This window comes from Oncorhynchus mykiss, chromosome 26, assembly GCF_013265735.2.
Source record: "Oncorhynchus mykiss isolate Arlee chromosome 26, USDA_OmykA_1.1, whole genome shotgun sequence".
NCBI classification, from domain to species: Eukaryota; Metazoa; Chordata; class Actinopteri; order Salmoniformes; family Salmonidae; genus Oncorhynchus; species Oncorhynchus mykiss.
This window is the reverse complement of record NC_048590.1, coordinates 19,509,665-19,529,485: the sequence shown is the minus strand read 5'-3', so window position 1 is coordinate 19,529,485 and position 19,821 is coordinate 19,509,665. Positions and strand designations below refer to the sequence as shown.

General features: G+C 45.8%; 1 protein-coding gene across 1 annotated transcript in view; it reads left to right on the top strand.

Moving 5' to 3' along the window:
* adamts18 (ADAM metallopeptidase with thrombospondin type 1 motif, 18) overlaps positions 1 to 19,821 on the top strand; it is a 52,814-nt gene that overhangs the window by 6,800 nt on the left and 26,193 nt on the right. Inside the window, exons 3-11 of the mRNA XM_036964090.1 lie at positions 11,700 to 11,967; positions 12,481 to 12,680; positions 12,867 to 12,950; positions 13,059 to 13,209; positions 14,048 to 14,153; positions 15,216 to 15,353; positions 15,493 to 15,646; positions 16,604 to 16,699; positions 17,322 to 17,470. Of these exons, the coding sequence (XP_036819985.1) occupies positions 11,700 to 11,967; positions 12,481 to 12,680; positions 12,867 to 12,950; positions 13,059 to 13,209; positions 14,048 to 14,153; positions 15,216 to 15,353; positions 15,493 to 15,646; positions 16,604 to 16,699; positions 17,322 to 17,470 (1,346 nt within the window). The remainder of the gene's footprint in view (positions 1 to 11,699; positions 11,968 to 12,480; positions 12,681 to 12,866; positions 12,951 to 13,058; positions 13,210 to 14,047; positions 14,154 to 15,215; positions 15,354 to 15,492; positions 15,647 to 16,603; positions 16,700 to 17,321; positions 17,471 to 19,821) is intronic.

Here is a 19,821-nt window from a genome sequence, read left to right as displayed (position 1 = left end):
CATGTAGACTGTTGGGTTCGGAAAACTGTCTACTCAGAGTAACCATGTGTGTGTGGGGGGGTCGTCTGATGTCTGCAGGTCTGAGGAGAAATAGACTGGCGTTGAACAGAGGACATCTCCCTCTAATCTGTGTAACTCTTACAAGTGTACATTTAAGGAGATCACTAGAGGTCTGCCACATCAATATGCCAGCTTTCCCTGAAGTCTGAGGACCTGGTGTCTCTCTACTCCCTGTGAAATTCAATACATCTCAAGTACTTTTCAGATGATATATGTTATCGTGAATAACATCCATTTCATAGCACTATACATAACAAAACATGTATTAAATGTTTTGCCCGAAAAAATACAGTACATTGAGGTATTAGTATCTGATATGACTGATATTTTATGGCTACAAGTATGTTTATGTTTTCTTTGCATGTTGTCCCTTCAGTGTTGTACTTTTACATTTCATCTTACAGTTCTGCTAGTCTTCGCAGGACTCTCACATACATTTCAGGCAGAACAAGAAGAGAGACACACCACATCTCGACAGATGGAATCAATTTCCTCCCATTATCAAGCATACTGCTAACTGCTGGAAGATGTTATTAGATATTTTATAGAAAAGTGTGGTATGTTTCTGAGACAAATGGAATACATGTGTGATAATTGAGTGTGAGGTGGTGGGTGGGGTTGGCAGACAATGGGAAGCGCTAGCTAGCTAACAGTGGATTTGCTCCAGGGTGTTGGTTAACTTTGTTGTGGGTTAAAGGGGGGGGGGGGGGGGGGCGGGGGGGCACATTACAACAGGAAGTGGCTAGCGAGATTCCAGGCTAATATGCTAACAGACTGTACACAGATATAGGTTAGAACCTGGAAGAGGTTCTTTGTCACCTCCATCTTTGTCTCTTTTACAGTTTCAGTCTGTGTGAGTGATTCTGTCGCTGACAGATTTGTTAATGTCACAAGCTTAGTCCAGGGTAGCTGTACAAAACATATGCAAATGTTAAAAATGGAGTCCATGGTAGCTGTACAAAACATATGCAAATGTTAAAAATGGGCTCATCTGGGAGGAACTACTACTACTATCACCACTGCAAAAAATTGCAGAAAATATAATATCTTTATTGATGAAACGCATAGCAGAGATTTATACAAATAGCATCCATATATCCATGCATAGGCCTTTATTGCTTGACAGTGTGCCGTGAGTTAGTTGGTGAGATCCCTAAACTCATCAGTTCAAAGGGCTGGAGCAGGCACCAGACTGACCCGGCTGCCAGATCTTTACAGTGCAGTGGAAAAGTGTAATGAAATGACAGTGAGGGTTGCACTCAAGTCTTGTGGCTATTAAGCCAGTGGAATGTTTCTAAATCCAGTATAGCATTGTGTATCCTCACCATGTTTGTCAGTGTCTTCTTGCTCTCTGTCCTCACACTGTCTACTCCTAGATTATGGCCTGTGTCGGGGGCTAGCTAAGGTTGGTTCACAGTCCTGGCTGCCCAGCTGTGCTGAAGTATGGTTATTCTCTCTCTGTCTGGACACAGTTTTCTAAGGCCTGTGGGGCTCTGCCGAAGTCACGTTAGAGAACAAGGAGGAAAATGTGACACAGGAAGGCAAGGCACACAAGGTACCCCGGTGGCTAGGCCAAAATAGACGTCACTGCATTTAGTGTAAACCCCCTTTGATTGAAACCCATCAGTCGGAAAGAGAAATCACTCTGCCTCAACAAAGCACTGGAGCAACACAGAGAACGAGGCTGACAGACATCGACGGACGCCCGAAGCCATTACTGCCCATTACTATCATGGGAGAAACAGAACCAAGTTTGACAAGAGCCCCTGGGTCACACACAGGGCCTTTTGATCCTCATCGGGGGAGGAATGAGCGATACGAGGTGGTTTGGTGGTTCTGTCAGGTCCTGGGGGAAGAGAGATGGATGGGATTATGGTGGACTTGGCCTCCCCAGAGTGCCCCCGTTGTCCCCCTGTCCTGTCCCAGGAGGTGGGAGTCTGGGAGCGGATGCCTGTGCATGGTGGCAGTCTGCCATGGCCCGCCACTGTTTTCACAACAAGAGCTTCTGCATGGCTCCCCCTTTGTGCGCATATGTTTACTTTGCCACCTGCTAGTCTGGGGAAATGTGGATCAGGAGGGTGAAGGGGGAGGTGGGTGTCACACATAGAGAATGGACAGGGTCATGGGGTGTGAGGGGTTTGGGGGGTGTGGATGACAATGCACAGCTATTTGAGCTGGATTTGGGGAGTAGGGGGTGAGATTAAATGTTATTCCATGGCCAGACGGAATGTGTGAGGTTCAGCACTCTAGTCAACGATCTCGGACATGGTCAGAGAGTGGAATGAACTGCTTAACTTGGTCATCAAATTAGAGAAAGGACAGAGGTTTGGGGAAACCAAAGAAAAAGGAATTCATTTTTCTTCATTCACCTCTCTTCACTCAGTTCTTTCTCTGTCTCATGAAATCACATCATCACATAAACGAATGACTAGGCAATACATAATAATATAGTAGTGCTGACCAAAAGAAAATACATATTTTTTTCCCCTAGTCTGCCAATGCTTACAGAGTCCATTTCACCATTATTCCTCTGTTTGTAACTCACAGTGGATGAGGCCAGGTGGATACATCCTGCTCACCAGCGCTGTCTAACGCTCTCTTTCCCTGCTGACATGAACATCCACAGTAGTGAACTGATTGCCTGTCAGAGGCCAGGGTGTTTATCAGCCTGTCTGTCTGGTCGCTCTGCCAGGCGGAATAAACCAAACCCACAAGCCTCTTCATTCTACAGCAACACGACACATTTCATGGACTGCGATAAATGCACGCTCAGCTATCACAGCACAGCAAACTCTTCTAGAACGTCTTGGATGCAGTTGTGGCTGCCAGATTAATGTTAACTGTGTTCTTGTCTTATATTGCAAACCTTAAACTAAAGTGCTGTTGCAAATTGCACAACTTGAACTCATTCAAAACTACACTGGACAAAAATATAAACGCAACATGTGAAGTGTTGGTCCCATGTTTCATGAGCTGAAATTAAAGTTCCTAGAAATGTTCATATATGCACAAAAACCTTATTTCTCTCAAATGTTGTGCGCAAGTTTGTTAAAACCTCTCTGGGATATGTGGGACGCCCACCTGGCCAAAAGCCAGTGACAATGCAGAGCGCCAAATTCAAATAAATTACTATAAAAATCCAACTTTCATGAAATCACACATGTAAGATACCAAATTAAAGCTACACTTGTTGTGAATCCAGCCAACATGTCAGATTTCCAAAATGCTTTTCGGCAAAAGCAAACGATGCTATTATCTGAGGAGAGCACCTCCGTAAACAAAGAGAGAAAGCATATTTCAACCCTGCAGGCGCGACACAAAACACAAATAAAAATATATATCATGTCTTACCTTTGACGAGCTAATTTTGTTGGCACTCCAATATGTCCCATAAACATCACAAATAGTCCTTTTGTTCGATTAATTCCGTCGATATATATCCAAAATGTCCATTTATTTGACGAGTTGGATCCAGAAAAACACCGGTTCCAACTTGCGCAACGTGACTACAAAATATCTCAAAAGTTACCTGTAAACTTTGCCAAAACATTTCAAACTACTTTTGTAATACAACTTTAGGTATTTTTTGTTGTTGTTGAATTTTACCCCCTTTTCTCCACAATTTCGTGGTTGAAAGCTATGCGTCCTCTGAAACACAACCCACCAAGCCGCACTACTTCTTAACACAGCGCGCATCCAACCCGGAATCCAGCCTCACCAATGTGTCGGAGGAAACACCGTGCACCTGGCGACCTGGTTAGGGTGCACTGCGCCCGGCCCACCACAGGAGTCGCTGGTGCGTGATGAGACAAGGATATCCCTACCGGTCAAACCCTCCCTAACCCGGACAATGCTAGGCCAATTGAGTCTCTGGTGGCACAGCTAGCACTGCGATGCAGTGGTCTAGACCACCCGGGAGGCCCAACTTTAGTTATTTTTTTACGTAAATAATCAATAAAATTGTAGACGGGATGATCTGTGTTCAATACAGGAGAAAAACAAACAGTAGCTAGCTTTCTGGTCACTCGCCTCTATCTAACAGTACACTTGAAGTGCCCCTCGTTCTGAACAGGGCTACTTCTTCATTACACAAAGAAAAAACCTTAACCAATTTCTAAAGACTGTTGACATCCAGTGGAAGCGGTAGGAACTGCAAGTTCAGGTTGCAAGTTCAAATCCCCGACCTGACTAGGTACAAATCTGTCGTTCTGCCCCTGAACATGCAGTTAACCCATTGTTCCTAGGCCGTCATTGAAAATAAGAATTTGTTCTTAACTGACTTGCCTAGTTAAATAAAGGTAAAATAAAATAAAATAAAATAAATTTAAAAAATCTGGATTCCCAATGAAAACCCATTGAAAAGAGAGTGACCTCAATTTTTTTTTATCTGAATGGTTTGTCCTCGGGGTTTCGCCTGCTAAATAAGTTATGTTATACTCAAAGACATGATTCAAACAGTTTTAGAAACTTCAGAGAGTTTTCTATCCAAATCTAGTATATATATATATATATATATATATAAAATATATAAAATATAATATATACTATATACCAATAATATGCATATATTATCTTCTGAGGATGAGTAGCAGGCAGTTGAATTTGGGCATGCATTTCATCCGGATGTGAAAATACTGCCCCCTGACACCAATAAGTTTTAACATCCCTGTCAGTGAGCATTTCTCCTTTGCCAAGATAAGGCTCGGGGTCAGGGCAGGCAGAACGGTCAGAACCGGGGAAACTAGGAAACAGAACTTGAGAAAGCAGGAAGATGGGAAAACACGGGTAAGACCTGACAAGACAACACGAACTGGCAATAGACAAACAAAGAACACAGGAATAAATACACTGGGGATAATGAAGAAGATAGGCAACACCTGGAGGGGGGGTTGAGACAAGCACAAAGACAGGTGAAACAGATCAGGGTGTGACTGTAACCCCCCCCCCCCCCTCCAGGGGCGCCATCTGGTTTCCTACCTGGGCACATAACTGGTTGACCAGGGTGCCGGCGTTGGAACTGAGGCCTGCGTCCAGGATGTCCAATATGGGGACCCAGCACCTCTCCTCCGGGCCATAACCCTCCCAGTCAACCAGCTACTGGAATCCCCTTCCCCGCGGTCGAACCTTCAGGAGGTGCCTCACCGTGTACGCCAGTTGGCCCACGATGAGATAGGGGAGAGGGGTGGGCCTGGGAACAGGACACAAAGGGCTGTGAGACATAGGTTTAATCCTAGACACATGAAAAGTGGGATGAATACGGAGGGTACGGGGAAAAAGAAGATGAACAGCCGAGGGGCTAATGATCTAAAGTTATTTTAATTAAAAAATCTACAGTGGGGAGAACAAGTATTTGATACACTGATACAGAGATCATACGTTTCCTGTAGTTCTTGACCAGGTTTGCACACACTGCAGCAGGGATTCATACAGACCTTCTCCAGATCCTTCAGGTTTCAGGGCTGTCGCTGGGCAATACGGACTTTCAGCTCCCTCCAAAGATTTTCTATTGGGTTCAGGTCTGGAGACTGGCTAGGCCACTCCAGGACCTTGAGTTGCTTCTTACGGAGCCACTCCTTAGTTGCCCTGGCTGTGTGTTTCGGGTCGTTGTCATGCTGGAAGACCCAGCCACGACCCATCTTCAATGCTCTTACTGAGGGAAGGTTGTTGGCCAAGATCTCACGATACATGGCCCCATCCATCCTCCCCTCAATACGGTGCAGTCGTCCTGTCTCTTTTGCAGAAAAGCATCCCCAAAGAATGATGTTTCCACCTCCATGCTTCACGGTTGGGATGGTGTTCTTGGGGTTGTACTCATCCTTCTTCTTCCTCCAAACACGGCGAGTGGAGTTTAGACCAAAAAGCTCTATTTTTGTCTCATCAGACCACATGACCTTCTCCCATTCCTCCTCTGGATTATCCAGATGGTCATTGGCAAACTTCAGATGGGCCTGGACATGCGCTGGCTTGAGCAGGGGGACCTTGCGTGCGCTGCAGGATTTTAATCCATGACGGTGTAGTGTGTTACTAATGGTTTTCTTTGAGACTGTGGTCCCAGCTCTCTTCAGATCATTGACCAGGTCCTGCCGTGTAGTTCTGGGCAGATCCCTCAATTTCCTCATGATCATTGATGCCCTACGAGGTGAGATCTTGCATGGAGCCCCAGACCGAGGGTGATTGACCATCATCTTGAACTTTTTCCATTCTCTAATAATTGCGCCAACTGTTGTTGCCTTCTCACCAAGCTGCTTGCCCATTGTCCTGTAGCCCATCCCAGCCTTGTACAGGTCCACAATTTTATCCCTGATGTCCTTAAACAGCTCTCTGGTCTTGGCCATTGTGGAGAGGTTGGAGTCTGTTTGATTGAGTGTGTGGACAGGTGTCTTTTATACAGGTAACGAGTTCAAACAGGTGCAGTTAATACAGGCAATGAGTGCAAGAGCAGTACTGTGCGTGGAGGGTGTATTCAACCCACACAAGTTGCTGGCTCCAGGTAGTTGGGTTTGGTGGAGACAAGGCAGTGAAGAGTCATCTCCAGTTCTTGATTGGCTCGCTCCAGCTGGCTGTTGGACTGCGGGTGGAAACCGGAGGACAGGCTGGCCCAACGACCCAGTGAGCGTGCAGAACGCCTTCCAGAACCGGGATGAGAACTGAGGGCCCCCACCGGAGACCATACCACCGGGAGTCCATGGGTACAGAAGAAGTGCTGAACCATGAGCTGGGCAATCTCTTTGGCAGAGGGTAGCTTGGGGAGAGTAATGAAGTTGGCGGCTTTGGAAAACCGGTCCACTGTCATGATGGTGGTGTTGCCATTAGACGGGGGAAGACCCTTGACGAAGTCCAGGGATATGTGAGACCAGAGACGGTGAGGGACAGAAAGTGGTTGAAGAAAACCACCCGGAACTTGCCAAGGTGTCTTGTTCTGCGTACATACCGTGCAGGTGGCAACGAACACAGAGACGTTCGGGACCATGGAAGGCCACCAAAAGTGTTGCCACACAAAGGCCAGGGTCTGACGGGATCACGGGTGGCAGGCAAGCCTGGTGGAGTGGGTTCACCACAGGACCGAGGAGTCGACAGTGTCAGGCTGGGAACGCTGTGCCTCACGGACCTGCTTCCCCATTTCCCAGCTGAATAAAGTCGCCAGACACGAGGTGGAAGGATGGTCTCGGGGTCCGAGGGTGTAGCCATGGGGCTATATCGGCCTGACAGCGTATCCAGCTTGATGTTCTTGGATCCTGGTCAGTAGGAGAGGGAGAGGTTTAACCGAGTGAAAAGCAGGGCCCACCCAGCTTGCCTGTAATTGAGATGCATGGCGTTGCGGAGATATTCCAGGTTCTTGTGGTCCGTCCACACAATGAACAGATGTTCTCCCCGCTCCAACCAACGTTTTCACCCCTCCAACGCCATCTTCACGATTCCCCACATCGTAGTTCCTCTCCGTGGCATTGATGCAATGGGAGAAGAAGGCGCAGGGATGTAACTTGAGGTCCAGGGCAGAATGCTGGGACAGGACAGCCCCACTCCTACATCTGAAGCAAAAACAAACCGGTTCAGCATGTTGCGGAGAACGTCATTAACCAGGGCCTGGAACACAGCAGGTAGTAAGTCCAAATGGCATGACCAGATATTCGTAGTGGCCACTGGTCATGTTGAAGGCAGTTGGCCGAGGCGATGAGTGGTAGCGGGTAGCGGTCCTTCACCGTGATGTCATTGAGGCCCTGGTAGTCGATGCATGGGCGCAGGGTTTGCCCTTCTCCACAAAAAAGAGCTGTAGGGTCAGTGCCAGAGCAAGTGAAGTGGCCTGGGCCTTACTGAAAACCTCCCAGAGGTCCTGGTACTTGGGATACGCGAGAATGGCGGAGAGGTCTGGGGCAACTACCGAGCCCACAGAAAGACGTCCCTGGGCAGGCTGCGCTGACGTCAGACAATGGCCGTGGCGCCCATAATGGCACCAGCAGTTCAGTCTATGATGGGATTATGTCTTTGGAGCCAAGAGAATCCCAATACCACAGGAACCTGAGTAGACTTAATCAGCATAAATTGGAATGCCTCGCTGTGGTTCCCTGGTTGATGGGAGTGGTATTGTGAGTGACCCGGCCTATAGAGCGCAGGTCCAGCATTCTAACATCCATGGAATGGAGAGGGGCTGTGTGGGGATGCCCAGCTCGGATGCCAGGTTAGCGTCCAAAAGACTCTCATCGGCCCCAGAGTCGATGAGTACCCGAAGAGATTTCGACTGATTCCCCCACAGCAGGATGGCATGGAAAGGGGAGAGGAAAGTTATCCATATGGTCCACCAGAGTAATTGCCCCTTCTTGATGAGCCTGGGTTTTTAATGTGCAGGTAGCTACGAAATGTCCCGTAGCTCCACAATATAGACAACTCTGGGTGTGGAGTCGCCATAAGTGCTCAGCAAGAGTCAATCTAGCCCTGCCCAGGTGCCTGGACTCCGAAGGAGTCCTCGGCAGCCCTCTGTGATTCCAGAAAGAACTCAGGTGACGTCGGGTTCACTCGTACATGTAGACTTCGGGGTCTCCAGGATTCTTCGGAGGCAAGGTGGGAATCAAGGTCGAACAAGGGCGACAGGGCACAGATTCCCTCTCCCTCCTACTTCCTCGAAGCCTCCCATCGATCCAGGTATAAATACACTGGGGAGAATTAGGAAGATGGGCGACACCTGGAGGGTGGTGGAGACAAGCACAAAGACAGGTGAAACAGATCAGGGTGTGACAATATGAACGGGAACAGTAAAATCGTTTAAATTGTTGTATGTTGCGTTTATATTTATTTTCAGTATAAATAAAACTGTCAGCCTGTGGTGATGTTTGAAATAATATTTTACACCTCCATATAGTGTGATGGTATGAATAAGGAACCTACAGTTGATGTATTATAAATGTTTTATTCATTGGAAAGGTGTTCTGTATCTATATGTCAAACTTTCAAAGATTGATCATATTGCTATGGATTTCCAAATGTAGGACTTGGTGCTGAAGCAGTTGCACATGGCCCATAGACAGAAACCTGACTAGTGAGTAAGTCAAATGCATTTTCAGAGGTGTTACAGTAGCTTGGTGCCTTATGTTCTGTTCTTGATTGACCTTTGCCTAATTTATGAAAGGATATTGTCACTTTTGAGTTGAACCTAAACCCCTTTCTCCCCTACCTATTGCTCCATGCAATCATCAAACTACACACACACACACACACACACACACACACACACACACACACACACACACACACACGCGCGCGCACACGCACACACACACGCACCACAGGGAAGAGTGTTGAAGAAAAGCCTAACTATCTGCCTCGAAGGATGACAAAGAGACAATATTGGATCTTTTCAATCAGTTGTTGGCTTGCTGACAGGGTTCTATAGAGAGGCTATCTCATACATCGTGGCCCTCCTCTAACATGTAAAGGGAAAGTGAATGCCGCTGTGTTCTGCTCTTTTCGCTAATCAAATTGATTCAGTCCCAACCAGTGCTAGCTCCGTCAACAGGACCATGCTGATGCTTGAAGAGTAATGGTCTCCCACCTTAATGAGTTTTTACATGCAGTCTCCGAAAGGTTGTCTCAACACTTTATTGCTTTCTTTGGAGTGTATTGGAATCCTTTAAATGAAGAGCTGATTAATTAAAGAACAGTTTCTGGCAGAGGTCTGTTCAAAAGGAACTTTTTCACTTTGGGTTGTTGTTTCTGTTGACCTGCAAACATTTTAGACACTACTAGTCAGGAACTTCTCTAACAACCTTTTACCAGTTACACTCTGACTGCTCTCACTATCACTCTCACTATCATCTATAAAGCTGTCTTGCATCATGCTACTTTATATGTTTTACACTGTATCTGACAGCTGTATCCATGGCAACTAGCAGTACTTAGGTTGTGCACAGGAGTTTTTCTATGGCCGTGTTTGAGAGGTAAACTACGCTGTAACTGAAAACTGTAATTTATACAGTATTGTGGGTTATTAACAACTGTAAAATATTCAAACATTTTACCTACTTCAAATTATGGTGCATCAAATGATGGTGGGAAAATGTTGTGGACGAGGAAAGAATTGCTGTATTTAGAATGGTACTGTTCCTAGAATACTTGTCATGCCCTGACCTTAGAGAGCTGTTTTATTTTTCTATTTGGTTAGGTCATGGTGTGATTAGGGTGGGCATTCTATGTTTCCTATTTCTTTGTTTTTGGCCGAGTGTGGTTCCCAATCAGAGGCAGCTGTCTATTGTTGTCTCTGATTGGGAATCATACTTAGGTAGCCTTTTTCCCCACCTGTATTTTGTGGGCAGTTATTTTCTGTTTAGTCTCTGTTTCCTGACAGAACTGTTTGCTTTCGTTTTGTTACTTTCTTCGAGTGTTTTTTGATAATGAACACTTTTCACGCTTTGGTCCACTCCTTCCGACGACAGGCGTTACAATACAAGGGCCGGGACAATACAAGTATCGCAATACTAGTTAGTATCGTGGCAAGGAAACAAAACATGAAGCGGATTTAACTTCTTTAGGAAAACAGCCCAAATGTTGGAAACAAACATTATGTTGTCATTGTATTTATTTTCCAAGCTATAGCACACAATATTTTACTTACAGCAGGTTTTTAAAGGACCAAAAAGTTGGATCTGCTTCATGTTTTCACTTTTGGGTACCGTATCTTTTGGAACGCCAAAAACCTTTTGGGGTGTATAGAATTGTTGTTAATGGCTCATTAACATATTTTGAGGCATGCCTTGTAAGAGGCTATATTTGTTGCACCCATGAGTGAGAATGCTGTACAAATTTAACTCCAATGTGGTTATAGTACCCCATCAATTTAAAATGTATAGGGGACAGATTGCAGTGGCAGCAAGTCTTGAACCTTAAATGGTTGAGTGTTTTGCCATGTCCGTTTGGTCTGTTTTGCCCTGTAGTTGCCAGTTTGAAAGCTGTTATTGAGTCCTCTAAGAAAGGCAAGTGATATAAAACACCAAATATGCATAAATACATATTTTTACAGTGAAATACAAACCCCTCCCCTCATTCATTCTGATTACGGTAGCATTGACTTTTGTACAGTATAATACAGTCAATTCTGCAGCATTGTACTGTGTGTCGTTACACATTACTTGCTTTGATACCATATTTATATTACAGTTGGTGTACTGCAATATGAAATACATAATTTTACTTGCCACTGAACTGCCTGTAAGTTACTGTCAAATTCACGGCAACCCCTTTACTGTGTAAAAGTTGGTGCTAGATGGTCTCTGAACCCACTACCCTTCTGGGTTAGGAATCCTGTGTTGAGGAGCAGCTGCCCCAGAATACCTCTGATACCCTGTTCTATCATCCTGACAGACAGTAAGTCACATCCCTGTGGGAGCCTGACCTAAGGAAACGCCTAAGGAGACAGCCTCTTGTCCCATGGTTTCTTGTGTCTGTGTCTGGTTTGAGATGACTCCTCTCTATTTTTAAGTCCCTTCAGCCCTTATCCAAGAACTGCTGACAGACCTCTTACTTACGCCATTCCTTAACACATGCCAATCTACATGACTTGTTACTGACCCGACTCTCACCTTCATCCCCCCATAATGAATGTTTAATGTTGATGAATACATCTAATGCCCAGGGGTATCTGTGCTCTCCAGTCAGGTCTGATCCGGATGTCTGATGAGGAGTACTTCATCGCCCCCTTGCCCCAGCACCTAGCTGCAGAGCACAACTACAGCTCCCCGAGTGGACACCACCCACACGTGGTCTACAAACGCTCGGCTGAACACAAAGTCCATGGTGGCCAGGGATCTATCCACAGCTCGCAACCTGACAACCCATATCTGCAGCACCATCATCAGCATCACCATGACGACCAGCACGGGAAGCTGCAGAGACAACACTTCTGTGGACGCCGCAAGCAATGTATGTAAGGGAACTTCCTTATTATTATGACTGCCTTTGATTGGCTCACATGAGAAACACACATTACAGTCACGTGGGACTGTTTGCACAGGACAGTGATAGTAGAGTTGGTAGAGAGACATGCATTGTGGTTTTATCACAGAAACAGAACGATAACAGTGCAATAACAAATATAAAATAAATGTCAAAATGTCCCACTACTGATTGTTTATGATGTAATGTGTATAATGTACTTAGAAAGAAAAAGCGCTCAGATAGTGTAGGGTATAAAGTAGCTGGTCTTTATTGAAATGAATACACGCAAGCTGCTTGAGGAGTGAAAGACTTTGAATATTTCCTGCTCTTTCAACGCTCTGCCGGCCCCGTGGTCTTATCAGGGAAAGGTCCAGGAAAAAGGAGGAGCTGTCATTTGAGATCATTTTCAAAGCATTTTTCCCCCTGTCTCCTCTTTCTCTCTCTTCATATCTCTATCCCTCCCTACCTGCCCTCTATCCCTCTACCATATCTCTGTAGACACTCCCAAGCCCCCTGCTGAGGATCGTCTCGTCATGCCTGATGAGTTTGAGCTCCCAGGCAGGGCGAAGCGATCACCCATCACATCTAACAAGGTGGGGGGCCTGAATGTGGAAACGCTGGTTGTGGCAGACAGGAAGATGCTGGAGAAACACGGCAGAGAGAATGTCACCACCTACGTCCTCACTGTTATGAACATGGTGAGCAGGGGAGGGACAACAGTCAGTCAGTCAGTCATCAGTCATGTAACATATCCCGAAGTAGGTTTTATCCTAAAGAAAAACCCTGGCCTAATCCTTGACCAACAATGAATGTCATGATTTATGTATTTATTTCACACAAAATGTTAAGCAACGATTCATTTGAACCAAAATGTTATGTTTTAGGTTTTCAGCCTTTTCAAAGACGGCACCATCGGAACTGATATCAACATTGTGGTGGTCAGCCTGCTTCTTCTAGAGCAAGATCCAGTGAGTCACATCGATCTGAGTGCCTGACAATAAAATCGTCAGCCTCCACAATGTCATGAATTCTCCAGTCTCCCTTTATGATCTATTTCCTCTCTGTCTCCTCCCCAGCTCGGCCTGTCCATCAACCACCACGCTGACCAGTCTCTCAACAGTTTCTGCCAGTGGCAGTCGGGCCTGATTGGGAAGCGCCACGACCATGCTGTGCTCCTCACCGGCCTGGACATCTGCTCTTGGAAGAATGAGCCATGTGACACCCTGGGTAAGGTCTCACCCCAGGGGGGATGGTGGGGGTGGGGGGTGAAGCAGGTCAGCCAGGGACCCTGTTGGAGATTAGAGCCCTTAGTCATGGTGCTGCTGGGGGATTAGACAGCACCAGAGGTCATGGGGTCACTTCCAGGGTGGGCGGGATCCTACATGCTCTGCCTGGACTCCCTCCGGCAAGGGATTTCACCTGCACTAAATACACCCTTGTCAAAACTCACAAACACACACTTACAGTATAGCCATGCATACATGAGCGCACGCACTAACACACACACATACATGCACACACCCACACACATCTTACACCCATCCCGTTCTGTCCTTCTCTTCAATAGTGTGAACGATTGGCAGCATTGTCAGATCAGTTAAAACTGAAGCATCAGCCAACTGTAATTAATTAGTCTCAATGGCCCTAAACCACAAGTATGCACTTTGGCACGTACAGTATGAGGAGCAAGCAAGGCCTTGATTTAAATATTATCTTTGTAACACAACCCACAGCCTTCATGCTACTATACAAAGTGTTCATGCTGTCCGTGGACCAATTAAACCGTAAAGGCTGCATTTATTGCCATGTAACAGCAGTCTTGGCTCACTCTAAAATCAGGATTTGAATTTTTGAGGTTGGCGATAGTAAAAAAAAAGAAAGAGTTTGTCTTGTAACACTGCCTACGGCCTTCCTTCTCCCAGAACAGTTATGTTGTCTGGCGGTTTTTGTAGATAGACATAGTAGCTTTGTATGAATACATATTTGAGCCTGATATCTCCCCGACAACACTAACTTTACACCTCTCCTCCTCTCCTTCTCCCTCTTCCTCTGCTTATCTCTGCAGGTTTTGCTCCTATAAGTGGAATGTGTAGTAAATACCGGAGCTGTACGATTAATGAAGACACAGGACTGGGCTTAGCTTTCACCATCGCTCATGAATCAGGCCACAAGTAAGTCCATCAATGCCCTCGCTATTAGCGCTAGCCATTAGCTTTACCTTCACATAGAGCAGAATAGACCCGCATATATTTTAGGCGAACAGGAGAACACCTGGTACAGGCGATGAACTTGTTACTATATAGTTGCGACGTGATGGCTTTAATTTACAGTGCCACATCAAAGAAGGAGGAGTCCATTTAAAGCAAAAAAATATGCAGACCGAAACAATAGCATTGCGCTAGCAAAGCACTTAATTTGCTCCATGACAACATGTGAAACCATATGAAGTGCCACAGGCGATGGGTATGCTCGGTTTGTGTTTACACGTTTCCATCGAGATAAGAGGCTGTTTATATTTGACATTTGAGATTTGAATTATTACGGTAAAGCCCTTTGTCTGCTTGGCACTCTCTCAACACAAACGGGAAAGAAGCTGTTCCTTCAATACGCCGAGCTGGTAACATGTCAGAATTCCTGTAATTTTCAATGGCTTAATCACGTTGGTCAAATTAATAGGAATCATTCCCAGAATTTGCACATTGTTGAGATGAAAACCACTTCCAGGCCAAATACCATTAATCACTGACAAATTGAGGAGATGTCATTTCTAAATAGATGACGTCGTCTTTCACAGACTAGTGAACTTCAGCAATGTACTGTACTGTAGGAGGGTCGACCGAAGCGTTTTTAATGCTGTATCAACACATGCCTGTTTATAACACATATGTTTCTCAACCAAAACGTGAGGCTATGTTAGAAACGTGTGACCCATCACACTCCATGGAGCGGGTTTTATAAAACTAAAATGTTTTAAGGTTACTAGGGTAAGAGTTCCGACCTGACCAGTTGAGTTCTGACCTGAGGTTGGACATTAACAGTCTCTCTTTCTCTTTTTCTCTCTCTCTCTCTCTCTCTCTCTCTCTCTCTCTCTCTCTCTCTCTCTCTCTCTCTCTCTCTCTCTCTCTCTCTCTCTCTCTCTCTGTCTCTCTCTCTCGCTCCGTCTCTCTCTCTCTCTCTCTCGCTCTCTCTCTCGCTCTCTCTCTCTCCTTCTTAATGATCTGTCTCTATGGCAGTTTTGGGATGATCCATGATGGAGAGGGGAATCCTTGTCGGAAAGCAGAAGGAAACATCATGTCTCCAACCCTGGCAGGAAACAACGGGGTCTTCTCCTGGTCTGCCTGCAGTCGCCAATACCTCAGCCGCTTCCTTGGGTAAGCCTTATAAATTATCCTCTGGTATGGCTGCCATGCATGTAATGATGTAGTGTGGTTCTCATGCACCTGTTTGTGTTTATTAGTATTTAATGATAGGTCCCTGTCCTGTTCAGTGTTTCTTGGTTTTACTCCACAGAACAGCTCAAGCGTCGTGTCTGGTGGATGAGCCCAGGCAGATTGGGCAGTATAAATACCCAGAGAAGCTCCCAGGCCAGCTTTATGATGCTGACACACAGTGCAAGTGGCAGTTTGGCTCCAAGGCTAAACTGTGCAACCTGGACTTTGTCAAGGTACCTGACACTGAAAGGCACATTCGTTAGTGGGTCGCACGAAGCTGTTTGACAAGTGTGCTACTGGGATACATAGGTAGGGTTTAACCCAGTATTATCTCATTTGCATGATCTTTGTGGCACAAACCATTATATGTTCAAAACAGCCGTATTTAACCTCCAATTACAGTATTCAAAACGGGTCCAACAGACTTGAACACAACCCTAAGGGAATGGGCCTCTTTAACCTTCCACTATACTACATTCAACAAGACATGCATTGACATGCAAATCCAGCATGAATAAGGAACGGGTCAAGAAAGGGAGGTTGTGTGTGGGAAATCAACATCCACACCAGTCCATCTGTAGGATTAGTGCTCATGGTATAGGCTGAGCCATTGCATAGCCCCCATACAACCTTTTGTGTTCTCCTGAACCCCAGCCCTAAGTTTGAACCCGTCTCCTGAACCTCGACGTAGGTGACTCCACATCCTAATTAACAAGGATTTGGGATGTTTGCCTCCCTGTGTTTCTTCCCCCTGTTGGGATTCTGCAGTCGTTTCGCACGGTGCAGAGGAGAGCTAATTAGCCGCGTGCTCTGCCCTTACGGCTGGCCGTGGCACACTAGCCCAGTCAGTCTGCCGCAGAGCTAGATTAGCACGGGGGGACCAGCTCTCTCATAACCCCGGTCTCACTAGCTGTTTGCCAGATGCAATCGGGCAGCACGCCAGCGTGGCACAGGTCCACTGCCTGGCTCCCAATGCCTCATCTCTCCATACTTACCGCTGCATTGTGGGAAGGAATAAAAGATACATTAATAGCGTGTTTCAGGGAATACAATGATTGGTTTTGACAGTTTTTTTGGAAATGGGGGGGTTATTGTTTGTAACCATGGCAGTGGGGTGTTGGTGTTGTAGTGTTCTGATGAGGGGAGGCAGATGCTGGACTCACTGTTTGGTATGTCTGGTCACTCGGCAGGACATCTGTAAGTCACTGTGGTGCCACAGGACAGGTCACCGGTGTGAGACCAAGTTCATGCCCGCCGCCGAGGGCACCAGCTGTGGGACTGACCTGGTAAGTGTACCATCTGTTTCCATGGCAATGTTCCCCATCGTGAACGGGATGGAAGGAGACAGGGATTTCCATCTATCAGTATCACTCAATGTAACACGCGTTTTAACACACATAGACGTAAAAACACACACAGGGACGCGTACACAAATGCCCAAGGTACAAGCACCAGCACAAAAGACAGGTTCCCTCACAAATCCACATATGCACACACCTGCAGGAGCGTTTTGTGCATTGTTAAATGTCCCCTAAGAACACAAGGCTCCTATTCTTTTTCCGCAGTGAAAGATGATAGTGGGAGAGAGAGAAAGGTGGTGATGTGTGTGAGTGTGTGGTTTGGCTCAGATAGGCCTAGGTCTCCAGGTGTGGTGCTGGGCATTCACCCAAACCAGGAACCTCAGCGTTGGGGCAAGCCAAAGATCCTACCACCGATACTAACTCAACATTTTCATTTTTTTTCTCCCCATCCCGCCCTCATCCTCCCCCTCATCTCTCTCTCTCTCTCTCTCTTTCTCTCTCTCTCTCTCTCTCCCTCTTTCTTTATATGTATCTTTATCCCTCTCTCATTCTCTCTCTATCTCTCTCACTCTCTCTCTCTCGCAATCTCTCTCTCCTCTTTCAACAGTGGTGTCGGCGAGGCCAGTGTGTGAAGTATGGTGACCACGGTCCGAGAGCTGTCAACGGTCAGTGGTCAGGATGGTTTGAGTGGTCGGACTGTTCCAGGACCTGTGGGGGAGGGGTTATGTACCGGGAGCGATCCTGCACCAGCCCCAGGTACAGTACTGTTAGCCATACTAGGGGGTCAGGAGAGGTCATAAGAGTTCACTGCTAATTTAGAATCTCACTCTGGGCTATTTGAATGCATAGCCTACTAAGGGAGAGTGGTATCACTCTGTCACGTGAAATATAGTATTATTTTTAACAAATATATCTACATATATTTCAGGATGTTGTGTAGCCCTGAAAATAATTAGAATTCAGGTAAAAATGACAGTTTTTGAAAACCTAGCTTGTCCCAAAAAAGTGTTATCTTAGCAGAACTACAGGGTAAGTTAAGCCGTCTACAAATTAGCATAGGCTAGGCCCTGTTGTTACCTCATATCCCAGTGATAATGCCTTGCATTACTACGCCTGTGACGGAAATAGAAACATTTGCTCAACTTTCCCTTGGCTCGACTATTGGCTCAACAACTTACCCCATTTTGACAATATTAGCCCACACAGCTACAAGGATGCACTTTCATGCTAGGTTTAGGACCTCATATTCACACTTATAGATACCCCAACTGGTGTACAAAACAGTCTTAAAAATATCTACTTGAAACGTCTAACACACTAAATTAATTTGACTTGGTGAAAATCACGTTTTTTTTTGGACCTAGCTTGCTTACCACTTTTTCCGTGACTCCATGAAATTATGTTTGGTCGAAATATTTATCGATTAATATATTTTGTGTACAAGGATGGCTCAATTTACCCCTTTAGCTCAACTTACCCCACTCTCTCCTACCATAACAAGCCTAGATTTGCACTGGGTGAACTCAACAACTCCAGGTCATACCCCAGAGAGGATTCTTACTGTGATAGTTACTTCTCCCTCTTTTGAGGAACTTTACCTTGTCTGGCAGAGGTAATGCTCCATACAAGACGGCTGGTGGATAGATGAGCTTGAGGCATGATTAGCCACATTTTACCTCAGCCGTAGCTTGTCTTCGCTAAGTCTCTACCAGCACTACCATAGAACACATGAAGAGCTCCACATACAGTGTGTCTGCTCTGTGCAAACAGAACAGGGTTGGATTTGGACAGGTGAACGTGGCCTTCCTCCCAGTCAGCTCCCCCTGACTTACTAACTGAGCACCTGAGAGCGTGGCCTGCCTGGCTGCCTGCCAGTTGGCTGTCAGCCCATTAAACGCTATTATCTGTCAGCCTACAAAAAGACAGCAGGCCAGATTAAAGGGTTCTCTCTCGTGCCAGTTTAACCTGCTCAGCTCACAGCGCTACTCAATGCTCTGCCTCAAGCTACTCGCCCAATCTTATGACTTCCCTGGGCAACACAAACCTATTCTTCTTCAAGCATTCACAGCCGAGGCAGACACTGAACACACACACAGATGTAAATATAGAGATGTAGCACACAAATGCCCCAACACTAGATTCAATTCTCAGACTCATTTTAGCTTATGAGTTAGATCTTCTGTGCACTATATGTCTCTTTGCTAGATTGTTCTCATAATATGTCTGGTTGATGTCAGACTTTGTGTGCTTGTTACATGGTACTCCCACTAGTAGTCACATTGATGTGAAACCTCAAGTAGAGCCAGATTGCATCTGACCTTTGGCTTCTGGATTAATTTGAGATTTACAAGTCCCCCTGAGGGCAGGTTTGGCTTCGGAGGGCTTGGCTGCTTCAGAAAAGGACAAGGAGCTGAAAGAAGGAGGGCCTTTATTGATGGACAGGTGGCTTAGATATCTTAGCATCTGGCTTGTTCTCAGGTTTGTGTCTTGCAGGATGGGATGTAATCATGCCTATTGGATAACATCCAGGCACTCAACCACTTTGATTGCATCAAGGATAGACTTTTAACTCAAACCTTTCGAGTGTGTTGAGAACACTGATTTCTCTGTTCTGTAATTCTGATGAATAAGACGATCTGTTAGCCACACCAATTAGACTATGATCGAGAAATGTAATTTAACAAGACTATGATTTAGAAATGTAATGGCAGATAGGATTTCCAGGACAGTTTAGTGTGTATGTGTGTGTGTGTGTTTGTGTGTGAGTCTGATGGTGTAAGCCCAGGTGTTTCCTCCCAGCAGTTGCAGCAGGTTGATGGAGGATATCTCCTCTCAGCACATGCAGGATAGAGTAACCTTCCCAGGCACAGGTGTCCCTATGCTGTCCCTGTGTGGAAACTATCTGGCTTGGGAAGTCCACCTTACCTTCCTCACTTACATACGTACGTGTCTCTTTTCTTTAATAGCGTAACGTCTCAATGGGTTTTACTGTTACCTCAAATAAATACATGCAGACAAAGCAACAAAAAAAATATCTAAAAATCCCACATGCTATCAGGAGGGAAACCCTCAATTGGATTGGATGTAGTGCCTCAGCAGAGAATTAG